Raw genomic sequence first — 16,018 nt, forward strand, 5'->3', positions numbered from 1 at the left:
TCATTTGACAAGTTTGGTCCCTCTAGTTCATTCGGGTGCGTGAATTACCTAAACGAGATAATTTAAAACGCGTATCAACGGGAGATGTTATAAATATATAACGGGCTTTAAAATGAATAAACGGAAAGTAAACGGAAAAATGCGGGATGTTACAGTTTGATTCTTGATTAAGAATACTAATAATGAAGTGTAAGAAAAAAGATGATAATGGAGAGAAAGAAAGAAACACTTTGTAAGTGTGAGAAATGGTGCAAGTTTAATGCTTGCATTCATGAGTATTTATAGCCTAAAATCTCAATATAAAAATACATACTTTATGTACCAAAATTGACTATATGTATACACTAAAATTGACTATCCATACCTATATTATTATTATTATTATTATTATTATTATTATTATTATTATTATTATTATTATTATTATTATAACAAAAAGGCATTTGTTATTACTAATAATTTATTATTGAAAATATAAATACTCAATTTTAGAGCAAATTTTATTATTATCATATTATTATTATTCAAATATGAGTTTTTTTTACGAGATTAAATATATTACATATGTATGCGAAATACACGTTTCAATAAAATGTTGTAATTTTATGACAAAAATAATAATAATTGTGATGAAAATTTTTAAAAAATGGTAAGAGAATAAATGTAGTTCATTTTTTCTGATATCAATATGTTTGTAAAAATAACGATAAGTTTCTTAGTCGGAATACGTGGTTCCACGAGTCATTAGACTAAATGATATTAGCATTTACGTTCACTTAATACTTAAATCATATCATTAAAATTTTCTGTTTAAGCAAACTCGTAATTTCACGAGTCATTTCAGTCGTTATAATTTACTCTTATATTTAATTTACTTGTTTTCCGAAAAAAAAAAAAAAACGCGTTACTTATCCATCTCACCATTGGTTTTTAAACAACTTTGTATATACGGTTAAGTAAACTCTTCATTGCTCGTCTCTATTTTTGGAACACGTAGCCGATTAAAAATAAAAAAAAAAAAATCTTTAAAGTGTTCACAATATCTCCTTCATTTTGCCAGGTAATCATCGTCCACTTCCGATCGCACAAATCATAATCAATCAATCAATCGTATTCATAAACTGCCATTAACTACCTGATAATCACCGTCAACTGACTCACCAAACAGATGGCATCTCCGTCATCGGCGACGAACATCATGCTCTCAATCAACGAGAAAAAAACCGTCACAATCGATCTCTACCGTCCGCTTCGTAACTACATAGTCGCCAATTACTCCGAACGCCAAGCTCAAACCCTAGAAGACGATCTCGAAACCCTAAAACAACTCCGAATCAGCATCGAACGATCAACAACCGATTCCCTCACTTCACGGCGTGACCTCTATCAAACTTACTTCAAAGCCTTAACAGCTGTTGAATCTAGGTTTCCGATTTCATCCGATAAGGATCACGTGAATTCTGTTACGTTCACGTGGTACGATTCGTTTAAAACCAGAAACAAAGCGTCTCAACAGAATATACATTTAGAGAAGGCTGCTGTTTTGTTTAATTTAGGTGCGGTGTATAATCAGATAGGGTTAGGGTTTGACCGGTCAACGGTGGAAGGACGAAGGCAGGCGGTGCAGTCGTTTACTGCTGCAGCTGGTGCTTTTGCTTATTTGAGAGATAATGAGGCGGCGAAGGCTTCAGTTGGGAATTCGGTTACAGTTGATGTTTCAGTTGAGTGTGCAGGGATGCTGGAGAGGCTGATGCTTGCTCAAGCACAGGAGTGTGTGTTTGAGAACACAATTGCTAAAGGAAGCACTCCTGGCGTTTGTGCTAAGATTTCTAGACAGGTTATTGTCAATTACATTTCGATTAATCGCTTAAACAATTATCAGTTTAAATGATGTTAAACGTATCTAATTTACTCGAAAAGCTATTTCCTGCTGGTGCACCTGCCTGAACTGTTATTGTAAACCAGTGACATGTCGTTTTATATGGTTGTCATGTCATCTAGGATACTGATTAACGATAAATGCAATAGTAAAGTTTATTCTCCGATTGGTAGCATACATGTGTTAATACTTGACCTTAAATATCATATATGTGTATTTGCTATAAAATAGTTGATGCATTAGACTTGAGTGCAAATAGTGTATATATATATATATATATATATATATATATATATATATATATATATATATATATATATTGCCGAATAAAAGAGTATATACTTGGATTTGGATATAAACTTATAGAACAAAAATGTAAATGTAGGCTGGACTGTACTATGAAGAAGCTCTAGCTGCACTAAATTTCGCACCTCTTAGTCAGCATTTTGACAAGACATGGACGTCACATATTCAGCTAAAGACGGCTTTATTCAATGGTGAGGCTTGTTATAGGAGTAGTTTGGAGCTTCATGATAAAGAAGAGATTGGGGATGAAATTGCACGATTGAAAAATGGGATTAGTGTTTTATCCGATGCTAAAAAGTCGGCTCCAAGAGGGGCTCCGCAGCAAATACTTGATGCAATTAATAAACTTGAAGGCAATCTTAATATCAATTTAGATAGGGCTATGAAGGAAAATGATAGGGTCTATCTTATGAGGGTTCCTCCAGTGAGTTCATTACCACCTCTTCCTGGATTTTCGTTAGTCAAGTCAATGAATATGAATGATGTTTTGGATGCATCCAAAGATAGAATGTTTGCAGGCTTAGTCCCTGATAGTAGTGCCAAGGCTTTATCTAGGTACACTGAAATGCTTGATGATGTCATCAGAACTCAAGCTGAGAGATTGCAGCAAGGGAGTGAGCTGGCCCGCGTGAACCTTAAGGAGATGAATCTACCAGATTCTATTCTTGCTTTAGAAGGTCATTCTATGTTGCCAATGGCTCTACGGGAAGATGTAGAGGCGGTTCAAGTTTGTGGGGGCCCAGCTGGTTTACAAGGTGAGCTACAACAACTTCAAGATTTAAGAAGGGTCAACCATGAATTGCTGGTTCAAACTGAGCAGCTTATTCAGAAAGAAGCAACAGAAGATGCACAGTTCAGAAGTCAATTTGGTGCACGATGGACCAGGAATCCATCTAGTACTCTCACAAAGAATTTACAGGATCGGTTAAACAGGTTTGCAGCAAATTTGAAACAAGCTGCTGATAGTGATGGTAAAATTGAACGTTCTGTGAAAGACAACATGGCACTCATGTCTATACTTGATAGCCGCCCGGTATGCTTTCTCAAACTATATACATGAACTGTTGACTCTTTATGTTTCAAAAATTTGACAGATGTGAATCACAATTGTTTCAAACTCTATACTGTAACTGGTTTACTTTGTTTTGTTATGCTAATTTGTTTTTGCGGTTTGTTATGTGACAGATAGAATCTGCCCTTCCAACTTTGGCAAGGCCAATCTTATCTTTAGATGCAAATGAAGATGCTGTTGTGGGGGGCCTGAAACAGAGCCTGGTAAGCTTATCTTTTTGGGCTATACTGTGATGGATTCTTACATTTGTTTGATTCATGAGAATGGGTGTGATAATTAACAAATGAGTTTCATTTTCGTTGAAATTGCTTCGTTTTGGAATTGGGAATCAAATCACCAATATAGGCTTAATTCAAACCTAATTAAGTTTGTGGGTTTAGAAATCTATTGCCATACTCAGAGTGATTCCAAGTTTCAAATTAAACACATGTAACAAACTAAGTTTCTATGTGTAATTTTTTGATATTCTTACCAAATTTTGTATCATTGTATATGTATGCCAGTACAACAACAATAATCTAATTGCTTTCAACGAACTAAGGCTTTGTTGTTGCTGTTGTATATGGATGCCAATGTATTATAGTTTTTAACCCTAATCGAATTTGCAGAGGCAACTTGAGACACTGGGTACACAAAGGGCGGGTCTGGAAGACATGCTTAAAGATATGAAGAGAAAGGTACCTTTACTTTCTAGTAGAAATATATCTCTCTTTTTTTTTGGTGCAGTGCATGGTTTCGTTTTTGCTTTTGCGTTTCCTTATCAGAACTTTGTTGATAACTTTTCTTAATATTTTTTATTTATTTATTTGCGTTTATATATATTGGCTTTAGGATGATATACTTCCTAAACTGATGACATCTACCGGCTCATATGAGGATCTTTTCAGAAAGGAGATATCAAAATATGATCATATAAGTGAAGAAATATCTCAAAATCTACAAGCACAAGAGCAATTATTGCTGCAAATTCAGGTCTTCTTTCTGAATTTTTTTTTTTTTTTTAAATACAATGATTACTTTTTGCTTGTTGAATTTGTCCTAATTATAATTTGTTGTCTTCTATAAAGGCTCAAAACAACCAGTTTGCAAGCGCCTTTAACATTGATGACTACAATGGTATGTGCTACTTAAATAATTCCATTGAATCGCCCTTTTATTTGTTATGTGTTTCATTCGATACTCATTACCACTTTGTCTTAATAATGAATAATATAATATATAATATAATACATGTTCAATTTTTTTTTTTTTTTTTTTTTTTTTTTTTTTTTTTTTTTTTTTTTTTATAAATACACACAAGCATCTCTTATAACGTTTTACTTTTCGTCTACAGCTTCCTGTGAGAAATGCTATAAGCAGATTGAGGCTGCTATAGCCAAGTATCGAGAAATCAAAGAGAATATCAACGAAGGATTAAAGTTCTACGTTACGCTTCAGGTGATGAACTTTTTTTTGGTCTTAATAAGTCAATAAAATGAATAAAATAATTAACTCGATAACCACCATTTTGCAGGAAGCAATCACAAACATTAAACAGCAGTCAAGTGACTTTGCAATGACCCGAAGCATACAATCTCGGGAAATGATTGAAGATCTACAAAGACAAATATCGGGTCTCAGTGTTCAAGATGGTAGAAACTCGAGCAGTCATACTTACTCTCAACCCGGGCCCGCTAATATGCACTACAGGCCCGGACCTCAAACTCCTTATTACCAGCCGCCGCCATCAGGATACGTCCAGCCACCATCTCCTTTGCCACCGCCCAGTGGTGGGTCCCCATACCCTCCTCAATATGGCCAACAACCGGGACCCACTGGGTCCCAATATGGCCAGCCGGGTTACCCAGGTTGGCAGTATGCACAGGGTCAGCAACCAGGATCGGGGCCTTCATACACTCCGTACCCTCCTAACCAGAACCAAAGTGGCTACTATAAACAATGATTTGTCTAAATTTGGAGTGGTGAGTTTTCTTTTATCTCGTGGATATGATGATGTGTATAAAGCAATTTGAATTGTGCATATGGTACAGAATCAAATTTGTGGAGATGTGGTATTTTTACCTAATAAAATGATAAAAAAATATGTCTTACATTTGTTAACTTGTCAGTTACATGCAATTGTTGGTGTTTCGTTAGTCACGTTTTATAAGCCAACAAAAGTAGTGTATTGTGGGATATGGTAGTTTGGTAATTCTGTTCACGGTATTAGCAGGCTTTTGTTATAGCAGTAAGCCAGTAACCACGTGGTTGAGACACTTGTGAGAGTTCGAGAGGGGTCTGCGAGTATGTTGATGTTGAATTACCGATTAGAGAATAGTAAGTTCAAGAATGATGTTTGATCTTAACCTCTTATATATATTTTGGAACAGCCAAATAGATAAAGCTGTGACAGGATATGCTATGTTATCAAGCCAAAATTCACGGGTAATGTGAATTTCGGTTCGAGTGCAATGAGTTGGTAGTTGTTCCGGTGTTTGTAAGACCTCACCATAATAACTCCCCGGTCTTATAGCCGGAAGTGATTATTGATCGCTAGGTCCGAACATTTAGCATACAAAGATAATGATCCATATCCAACGTCAGTCCACTTTGATACGCACCTCGTGTTATATGCGCATAATTTATACTTTCCCATGCTCAAAGTTACGCGTATGACCAGTATGCAATTGCCAAACGTCATATGATAGTCTCTCTCTCTCTCTCTCTCTCTCTCTCTCTCTCTCTCTCTCTCTCTCTCTCTCACACACACACACACACACATTAAGTAAACCATATTTTCTATACACAAGTTGCATACCATTTTTTTTTTTGGTAAGCGAGAAAACCCTCCTATGAACGAGCACATTGGCTCCCTCATAGAAGGTAAAACCTCGGGTAATCAAGCCCTCCGAGCGCGAGACCTGGTACCGGGTGAATTGCGCATTATGCGCAATGCGCGCCCTCTAGTCACACTCCCTTTTTGAACAATTTGGCAAAATGGGTATGTTTGGAAAGAAATTTTCTGAAACTTTTAAGAGCTTTTAGCTTTCGAATTCTAAAAAAAAAAAACTTCTATTTAATAAAAAAAGGTTTGTTTTGTTAAAAGATAATAAAACTTTTAGATAGAGGAAACAGTCTAGAAGTTAAAAGCTGCTAGAAGTCTAGAACTAGTATTTAAGAAAAAACTCTATGACTTCTTGTCAATTTACTCTCTATTATAACTTTTCTAGCTACTTTGCGAAATATGTAGAAAGTTAACAGCTATCAACTAGTTTTATCAAACATACCAATAACCACTAAATTTCTTACCAAATGTTCTTCTTCACACACATAAAGGTGAGACAACACGACATACAGTTCTGTTCATTATGTCAAGATAACAACATGGTATAAATGTCGTGACCAATACTTCTTTATGTAATATGTTATTCGTGGCAAGTTGGCTGTGTGCTTTTCTCATGCATTCTGTTCCATTTCCCTCATTACTTTAACTACTTCTTGCCTCTATTTAGCTTTAAATCACACCATTAGTACAAATAATAGATCCTAAACTATGATTAAAACGATGGGGAAATTGCCATATCTCATCCTCTTCCTCAGTATACTCTTTGTAGATTTAGCATCAGCCAACCAATACCTTAAGTCGATTTTCGTGTTTGGGGACTCTCAGTTTGATGCGGGTACCAACCGTTTACTCAAGCATTGTAAACTACAAGCCAACTTTACACCTTATGGTTCGACCTTCTTTCACCATCCAACCGGAAGGTTCACCAATGGTCGAACCGTCGCAGATTTCATTTGTAAGTCTGTCTTTTCCTAATCTACTTAATACACCATTAGTTAACCCAAATACTTTTTTATTATGAATAAGTGCCGTATAGAATCTTGATGACATTCCATTATATAAAATGAATAGTTGCAATTGGATCATGTAGCATACAAAGTTTAACCAAATAAATTCTTAATAATACAATGATTATAACAACTTTCATGTCTATCTATTACTATCTTTAATTATGTGTTTGAAGTTGTGGTTTGATGATAATTCAGCACAATATATGGGAATTAATTTCCAAAAACCATACGAAGAAGTTCATCGAGAGATTCAACATGGCAAGGTAAAAAGTTTTCCGTCCAACGGACTCAACTTTGCTAGTGCAGGAAGTGGACTTTTGCCGAATACAAGCCAGGAAGCAGTAAGATGATATTTTCTAGTGTACAAATTTACATTCAGTTTACCTATCTTCTATCTCAAAGATTAGAGCTGTATTAACGTGCATAAAAGTATTGTACAATTTAATAATGTCACTATAAAGTCAACATTACCGTATACAACATATACGTTTGATGTGCAGGGGGTGACATCAATTCAAGGCCAGTTACAACAATTCCTAAGCCTAATAAAGCGACGGATCCATTTACAAAAGAAGAAGCACGTATATTTGGAAAAGAATCAAATTGTTAACTCGATATATCTTATAGCTGCGGGTGGAAATGACATTTTTACTTATTTCTTGTTACCAAACACACCACCTATTACTCAAGAAGCGTTTGCACATGTTTTGCTGAAAGAAGTATCCATCGTTATTAGAAAACTCTACATGGTTGGGGCTCGTAGGTTCGTCATATTCCCTGTGGGTCCCATTGGGTGCATTCCGGGGCGAGTCCTCATAAAGAGTGCACCAACGCATAAATGCTCAGGAAGAATGAACCGCTTGGCTAAATATTACAATGCTGGTTTGGCTCGTTTAGTAACCGTTTTACCTAGAATTTATCCTGGTGCAATCGTTGTTTATGGTGCCACTTATAGCACTACACAAAAGTATCGTGCTAACCCAAAACAGTATGGTATGTTTTTTCTTCCACATCTTCTCTTTTTATTATAACACTGCACAAAAGAATCCTATCAGCGTATCGCACATCGCACATAAGATTATAAGAGACTATATATCTTTTGGCCCTCTAACTCTTATGCTCAAATTGCTTCATGTTTTGAACTAAAATACAGTTGTTACCTAAAGACTGTTTAGTTGTAAACAGCAATTGATAATGGGTGAGAGAATTTTGCCATAAAAAGCAGAATGTCATGATTCAAGTCCTAACACCCCGTAGTCACAATCGCTGCTGACTAAGTCATGTATACCCCACATTATGTACTGATAGCCAATTGTGTGGGCTAGTCTGGGTTGCCGATTATCAACCTTTTTGCCACCAAAAGACCGTTTGGCTTATTTAACCTGATAATTTATTCAAACATATTATCCTTATATACCAAAGCACACCCCCATTTACGTCGTCCAACGTCCAACTATTTAAAACGGCAATCAACCTGACCCATTAATAAATTTACAAAAATTCAAACATAAATGGACTCGTTTGCTTTCACATGCATATATAGAATTTTTTTTATGGACATCAGTTTGTGATCACTTAGGGGATTTAACCACCCACTCATTCATCTCCCGTAATTCCATAACCCGCCCCCAACTACTACCCTGGAGGAAACCCGGACCAATCCGAGAGCATGGCCGATAAAAACCCCTCCCCGTTGCCCCCGCACTAAGCGAAAGGCGATCAGGGTGGATACTTCAGGTCAGAGATAACATTGAGTGCAATGTTGTAGCTCAGGCGAGTCGAACACCTGACCTCTCGCTAAGAGAGGCAGACCACTGAGCTACAAATCAATGTTATAGACATATACTATTTGTCAAGCTCTTACCGCATTTGTTTAATAATTTGGTATAGGTTTTGCGAATGTGACTGAAGCATGTTGTGGAGGTGGGCCCCTAAATGGATTGTTGCAATGTGGGTTACGTGGCTACAAGATGTGCAAGAAACCAAATGAATACTTCTTTTGGGACTATTTTCATCCAACTGAGCGTACTTATGGGCTTCTCTCGAAAGGATTATGGGCTGGAGGCAGAAGACAAATATGGCCCATTAATATCCAGACTTTGGCTACCAACAAGACCTTACAGCCACATTGACTACTATTTTCTTACCATTGCTTTTCTTTACTCTTTTAAAATTGACAAAAAATAAATGTCATAGCTATAAATGCATTTTGAACTCAGCGAGTTACTTAATGAGTCTTGTTTATGTTGTATGAGATGAGATGAGATGAGATGAATAAATCAGTGAGTTTGATCACTTGGGTTTGATAAATGAACCAAATTGTTGTAACTTATCTTTTTTCATCCCTTTTTAATAACTAACAGAATCACACGAATTTTCAGGAATCTTTATTTGTGAACATTACCCACAACTCCAAAACTTCATAGATGGAGAGGTCAACTCAATACCACTATAACAATAACCTTTTTGATCTCCTTTTTTTCTACTTTTGTCATCTCTTTAGTGAGAATACAATTTGACACAAAATATTATGCTTGGAATAGATGTGTGATGTAAAGGGTTGACCGTTTGATGGCTTGATATTTTTTATGTAGCATAAATCTAAATGCAGTCAAAACCTGGTAGAGATCGGACCGTGCAATTGGGAGTTATGATTTTTCGAAGTTGACAACCGTTTTGAAATACCTTTAGGGTTTGACTACACAAATATGGAAGAATAATTGGTGTGGTTTTGTCTACCGTTGGATCGACCTAAAATTTGGATTGGGGATACTAGACATACAGATTTAGAGGAGGTAAAAATTTGGTGACGATCGGGCCATTGAATTTTCATATACTGATTTTCGAAATTGTTCCAGATTTGGAAGAACTTTTCGGGTTTGATGACGCGAGTGACGAGACAATTTTGTTGTTTGTTGTTGCGGGTTATATGATTAACGATACCACCATCACATGTTTTTTGTTAGGGTCCATCACAATTCCTAACACGGTGAAGCTCGGGCCATTAGTATTAGTTAAAAAAAAAGACTTGAATTGTGTTTGATCATCTCTGAATGAACTTTTTTTAAAAGCAAAAGACCTTCTATTAATTAACGAGCGAGATAATTACAGGATTACAATCACTGAAAGTAGTTCTGCTGCAACGAGAACTAATATATCTATAAAAAATCATTGCAAGTAAATGAAGGTGTAGCATGAAATAGTCCCCCCAAAAGTTACGCTTTAAGGCTTCAAGTGAACTAATCACCATCGTATGGGCTCTAAACAATGAGAAATATTATAAGGGTAGACTACTAAGTATTGATTTAACCATGATAAGTCTTCCCTCAAACGAGATTAGATTGTCATGACTTGTAACCAGAGGCGAAACTAGGATTTTTTTCACCGGGGGCAAAAAATTTTTTTTTAACCGTAGCAATTTTTTTGGACAAAATTTGAAGATTTTTTGGCAAAAGTTGGAGATTTTGGGGCAAAATTTGAAGATTTTGGGGCAAAAGTTGGAGAATTTGGGGCAAAATTTGAAGGTTTTTGGGAAAATATGTAGGTTTGGGGGCAAAAAAAAAAAATCCACCGGGGGCAAAGTCGAAAAATCCACCGGGGGCGCCCGCCCCCCTGCCCCATACCATCTTCGCCCCTGCTTGTAACGACCCGACTTCGTTTTACCAAAAACACGCCCTAAAAAAAAATATTCTGGGACAGTACATCTGGACGGCGTCCAGCTCTGAAGGACTGGACGGCGTCCAAGCCCTTGGGACAGCGTCCAAATGAACTAAAAGTTCCTGATCAGTTTTTCAAATTCACGCGAGCGGAAAACCCGCTTTTCGACACTTTTAAACGAAACAACTTTCACAACACATCATATTAAGTAAAACTAAGAGATTTCCGCAATGAAAATAAGTTTTACAACACCGGGCCCACAATGACCCGTTTTACAAATAATGTAGCGATTTCGACCCATTTATCTCTTTAGACGGATTAGGACTTTATAACCCAACCCAATACCAAGATCATAATCCCGGAGACTACCAAATCCCCAATCCGCGTCCATATAACCAAAAGCTACCCCTTCGAGCTCAAGTGCTCCTACGCATCTAGTCTAACAACTAGCTAGCTTCATAACACAATACCTGTAAAAAAGTAAACAATGAGAGGGGTAAGCATAAAGCTTAGTGAATGCAATAATTATACACATACATATATAATATACCTACTTGCAAACACTTACTCACATACCGCATACATGCTAGCAACACAATTAGCTTATCATCACAAGTACAAAGCTATTAACCTCCAATACCACAAGCTAGCACAACAATAGCATATATATAACCCGAACAATATAATATGCTACACTACAACACAATAACCATGGTTAACCAATCGTACAAGGGAATGGCGCTTGCGAAAATGCCATCGGTGTTCATAACATCCGTTAGTGTACTTAACACCTCGTATCACTAAACCCTAGGGTGGCACCTTAACACCTCGGTACTTCACCCCGAGTGGCATCTTAACACCTCGATGCTTCACTCTTTACTTTACGGAGTGGCGTCTTAACACCTCGACACTTCACTCCTAGGTGGCATCTTAACACCTCGATGCTTCACCCCGAGTGGCATCTTAACATCTCGATGCTTCACTCTTCAAACATTCTGGAGTGGTGTCTTAACACTTCGACACTTCACTCGTCACGTGAAATGTGGCGTCTTAACATTTCGACACTTCACATATCACGCTACGCAAATAAATACATCATATACATACACATATAATTATTCCACTCACCTTGGAATGCCCGCACAAGTCATGTACAACATGATCTTCGTCCTCAAATCCGAGCAAGTAACCACCTATATTACACATATGCACAATATACACATAAATAGCCATTCTCTAAAAGAGAACTCGACACAAACATCCCTTAGCCGAGGGATCACACCTTGCTCGTCAAAACCCGCCCATTTAACACCTAATGGACACAAACCAATTATCACTTCGGGTGGTAATTCAAATCAACACAACAAAGTACAATTTAACCCAAAATCATACTGTACCCCAATTAGACCAAACCTGGGTCTTAACACTATATTACTACTTAGGTAGTAATCATTTCAAACGCCAATTGCACCAAAACCCCAACACGTGCAATATTGACCCATATTGCTTTTGACCATGTTTGACTTATGTTAAAATATCATTTTAACCCAATATTACTACTCGCGAGTAATTACATCCAAAAACGTAATTTAACACTTAACAAAAGCGTTTAACATCCCTTTAATCCACATTAGTGTCATTATCAATTTGACCCAATCAAAGTCAACCCATTTTGACATAAGTCCCAAAAACGCCCAAAATCACTAACGACTAGTGATTATATTTCCAAGACACTAACTAACACCTAAATCAAGTATTTACATACTTGATTCGCCAAAACTCGATTCAAAACTTAATTTGACACCGAATCAAGCTTACTTGACCCAAAATACCCATTTGACCCATTTTGACCTAAATTAGGGTTTACACCCAAAAATCAAGTCAACACAAGTGTTCTAAGGTTTAACCAACACATGCAAGGTCCAAACTAACAATTTCATCAATTGAAACCCTAAGTCACCCATTTAGGCTTACTTACATGAGTCTTACCCAAAACCCCCAAATTTCACAATAAATGGGTTTATAACTCTAACTAACATAAACCCTAACTCAAACAAGAAATCAAACACTACAATTCGGATTAGGGTTTACCTCAAGCACCAAAACGAGCTCTAGTAGCTAGAATCACCAACAAGCACCAAGAACCACTCCAATTTGGGCAAAAATCACCACCTTCATCACTAATCCAAGCTTTCTCTCTCTATAAACTCCTCTCTCTCTCTCTAGGGTTTGGTTGGGAGTGTTTGTGGGTGAAAATGAGGATAAGGGTGAGTTTAGATCAGTTTTGATGGCCCAAACGACCCCCAAGTGAAAAGACCCAAATACCCTCTTTTAAAAGCTTCAAAATATCATAGCTGGCCCGTCAGGCCTTTTGGACGGCGTCCAAAAAGGTTGGACGGCGTCCAGATTAACTGACTCAGTTTTCCGAACTTGTTTTGGGCGTAACTTTCAAACTGTAACTCCGTTTTCGATGAATCAAATATCGTTGGAAACGTAATGAGATTTACTTTCTAATGGTAAGGTTTTAGAACATCAAATCCAAATTTATTTGGGATCCAAATATACGCTTACATGCCTCGTATTTCGAATGACGTTCGAAATAACGCGTAACTGAAAAACGGGGTGTTACAACTCTCCCCCACTTAAATTGGATCACGTCCCTGTGATCTCCGTCAGTTTAATAAACCAGACCCACACTCAAAGTCCCTTGGACATACCTTCAAAATCGATGTCGATAAAAGTTTCCATTAACTCGAATATCTCGCCACACGCTAATAATCACTAGCGCGCATTACCGCAACAAACGGTATCTCATACACTCAACGTTCAGAATTCCCACTTAGGAAAATACGGGGAACACCATTATCCCTTCAAATAATCTCGGCTACAACTCGTAACAAGCTATATCCATATAAATCACCCAACGCGGTCTACTAAATCCACCACGTCGTGAACCATGTCTTGCATTAATCCCAATCGAGAAGGATTCATGCTTCCTTGAAACTCCATGCTCCATCGGTTCATAAACGTACTGCTCAACCGGTCACTCATGAACATTCTCTGGACCGAGAACCAACTTCCTCCAGCTCCACAACTGGGTCATTCCTTCAACAAAGAAATTTCGGTAACCCCAAAATAATCACTTAGGAGCACCACTTTCCTACCAATCGATCCGCACACGACCATCCGTCACTGGATTAATCCCGGACGACAACAATACACCACGTGTTGAGCAATACATCAACACTCGACGCAGGGTTCCTCCTCTAAACCCTACCACACAACCACAAAGACGGCTTCCTAGTACTAGCATGGAGACTAATCGTATACTAGAATCCCGTCAATGGCGAATTATCATCACGGAATTTCCGCAATTCGCCACCCGACTCACAGAATATTCACCAACTCTGGGTGAACCTTCCTACCTAGACCGTCCGTTAAGGATGGTCTCGACATTTTAATGCAACCTACGGGTCACATCACTAGCACACACTCTCGCAAACAAATAACATCAGCGTGTCTCTACGGGAGACAGTCAGAACCGACACTCTCCGCCTCACAATCGTCCATAAAGTGGAATGATCCACTGACAATTTCTAAGATCACATTTCCCGACAGGAAAATTACAGCATTCACCACGATATCGAACTCGTTCCCATCCACTAATCCTATCCGAGTTTCATGACAACCCAGATTTTTCACTACGAGAGCACCAGCAATAACATCTTCCTTTTCTAACTTCCGTGGTCTCTAACTGCATACTTGGTCTCATACCGCCCTTTGGTACCACACGACCACCTTACGTAAGAAATCTTACACCATGCTCGATTCTATCATCACAATCTCTACACATATCATTCTGGAATCGTAACTCACAATCGTAAATACACGATCTCGAGTCGACATCACTAGTGCTGAGGCCTAGCACGGTACACCCCGACATTTCACTATACAAACACCACCGAAGCTTCCTCGGGCGGCAGTAAAAACTCACCCACTAAGGATTCAGCTCCATATTCTCACCGCCAAGATGATAACATCCCGCGAAATTGTCGTTCCACGGAACACATGACCATTCTCATTGTTGGTCACATACTCCACATTACTCCAAATTCACTTCAGGCTCTCAGAGCCGACATCTACATTCACTTGGAATGTCGTACACGCGATAACATCACACCTTCATACTACAATTCACAGTCAACTGCCTGAATCGTTCACAAAGCGAACTCCACCAAAGTCCCACATACGCCTCTAAGCCTAGGCATATGCCACTCCGATTAATCAGGCGTGCATCTCAGTCGAGATCACCCGATTAATCAGTCGTGCATCTCAATCAGTATTTCAAATTTCGTAGCAATTCTACGCCAACAGTTATATATATACATATATACATATAATGTCTATCTCCTAGACTTATTTACTTCGAAGGTGAAGTTTCTGAAAAACACCCAAACTGCGAAACTAGTTCTCCGAATTTTTGTAAAAATGCTGATGAAGCAGCAAAAATTGTAAACGACCTTAACAGTCAAAAGTTTGATGATAAAGAATAGTATGGTGGTAAAGCTGAGAAAAAGAGAAGGTTTGAAACTGAAAACGGATTGAGCAGACCATGAAGGAGGCTGTGGACAAATCACAAAGACTAAACATGCCTTCAAAGAATACAAATGATTCAGTATCTGCTGAAGTCATTAACGAATACCTTGCTCCTGACTCAAAATCCGTTACGAACAAATCTTCTTCATCATCCTTCAATATTAGAAATTCTAAGATATTATCATATCTTTTATTATAAATATCTTCGATATTTCTGAAGATATCTTCATAACTATTATCATCCGAAATTATTTATCTCTTCACGCTATCTGTGTTACATCATAAAAGAAACTATTTTAATTTCTAATTTCTGAAAAATTCGAAAAATGGATGTTTTTGAAGTAGTGTTGAGAATTGAAGCATGAGTTAGTATAATATAATGACACTTGATCAACGTGATTATATTACAGTAAGTCATGCTGAGTTTCTAATAGAATGTGATAAAGGTTCACAGATCATACCCTCATCATGAACCATGTTACATAACTCTTTCATTATATTTAACCTCTAAACATATCAAGAAAATACTTTTCTTGATGATTCGGTCTTTTTTGAGGTATTCTGGTAATTTGACAAGTCAGATTGTGCCATTACCGTTTCTTTCTTAGCACATTAATTATGTTCATTCCGAAATTCATACCTACAAATTCTGGACCATTATTCACTTGACTTAA

At 37.5% G+C, this 16,018-nt stretch overlaps 2 protein-coding genes across 2 annotated transcripts; both read left to right on the forward strand.

Annotated features, from left to right (window-relative positions):
* The first annotated feature begins 1,001 nt into the window (after positions 1-1,001).
* On the forward strand, positions 1,002-5,340 carry LOC139840012 (vacuolar-sorting protein BRO1-like). The gene is made up of 8 exons (XM_071830233.1): positions 1,002-1,837; positions 2,265-3,218; positions 3,371-3,460; positions 3,866-3,934; positions 4,089-4,229; positions 4,325-4,373; positions 4,591-4,694; positions 4,771-5,340. Exons 1-8 carry the CDS (start codon positions 1,169-1,171, stop codon positions 5,197-5,199), a joined length of 2,505 nt encoding a protein of 834 aa, XP_071686334.1. The 5' UTR covers positions 1,002-1,168; the 3' UTR covers positions 5,200-5,340.
* Positions 5,341-6,801: 1,461 nt separating this feature from the next.
* Positions 6,802-9,223, forward strand: LOC139840880 (GDSL esterase/lipase 6). Its single transcript, XM_071831123.1, has 4 exons — positions 6,802-7,036; positions 7,287-7,432; positions 7,592-8,084; positions 8,982-9,223. Exons 1-4 carry the CDS (start codon positions 6,802-6,804, stop codon positions 9,221-9,223), a joined length of 1,116 nt encoding a protein of 371 aa, XP_071687224.1.
* Positions 9,224-16,018: the final 6,795 nt, after the last annotated feature.

This window comes from Rutidosis leptorrhynchoides, chromosome 4, assembly GCF_046630445.1.
Source record: "Rutidosis leptorrhynchoides isolate AG116_Rl617_1_P2 chromosome 4, CSIRO_AGI_Rlap_v1, whole genome shotgun sequence".
Taxonomy (NCBI): Eukaryota; Viridiplantae; Streptophyta; class Magnoliopsida; order Asterales; family Asteraceae; genus Rutidosis; species Rutidosis leptorrhynchoides.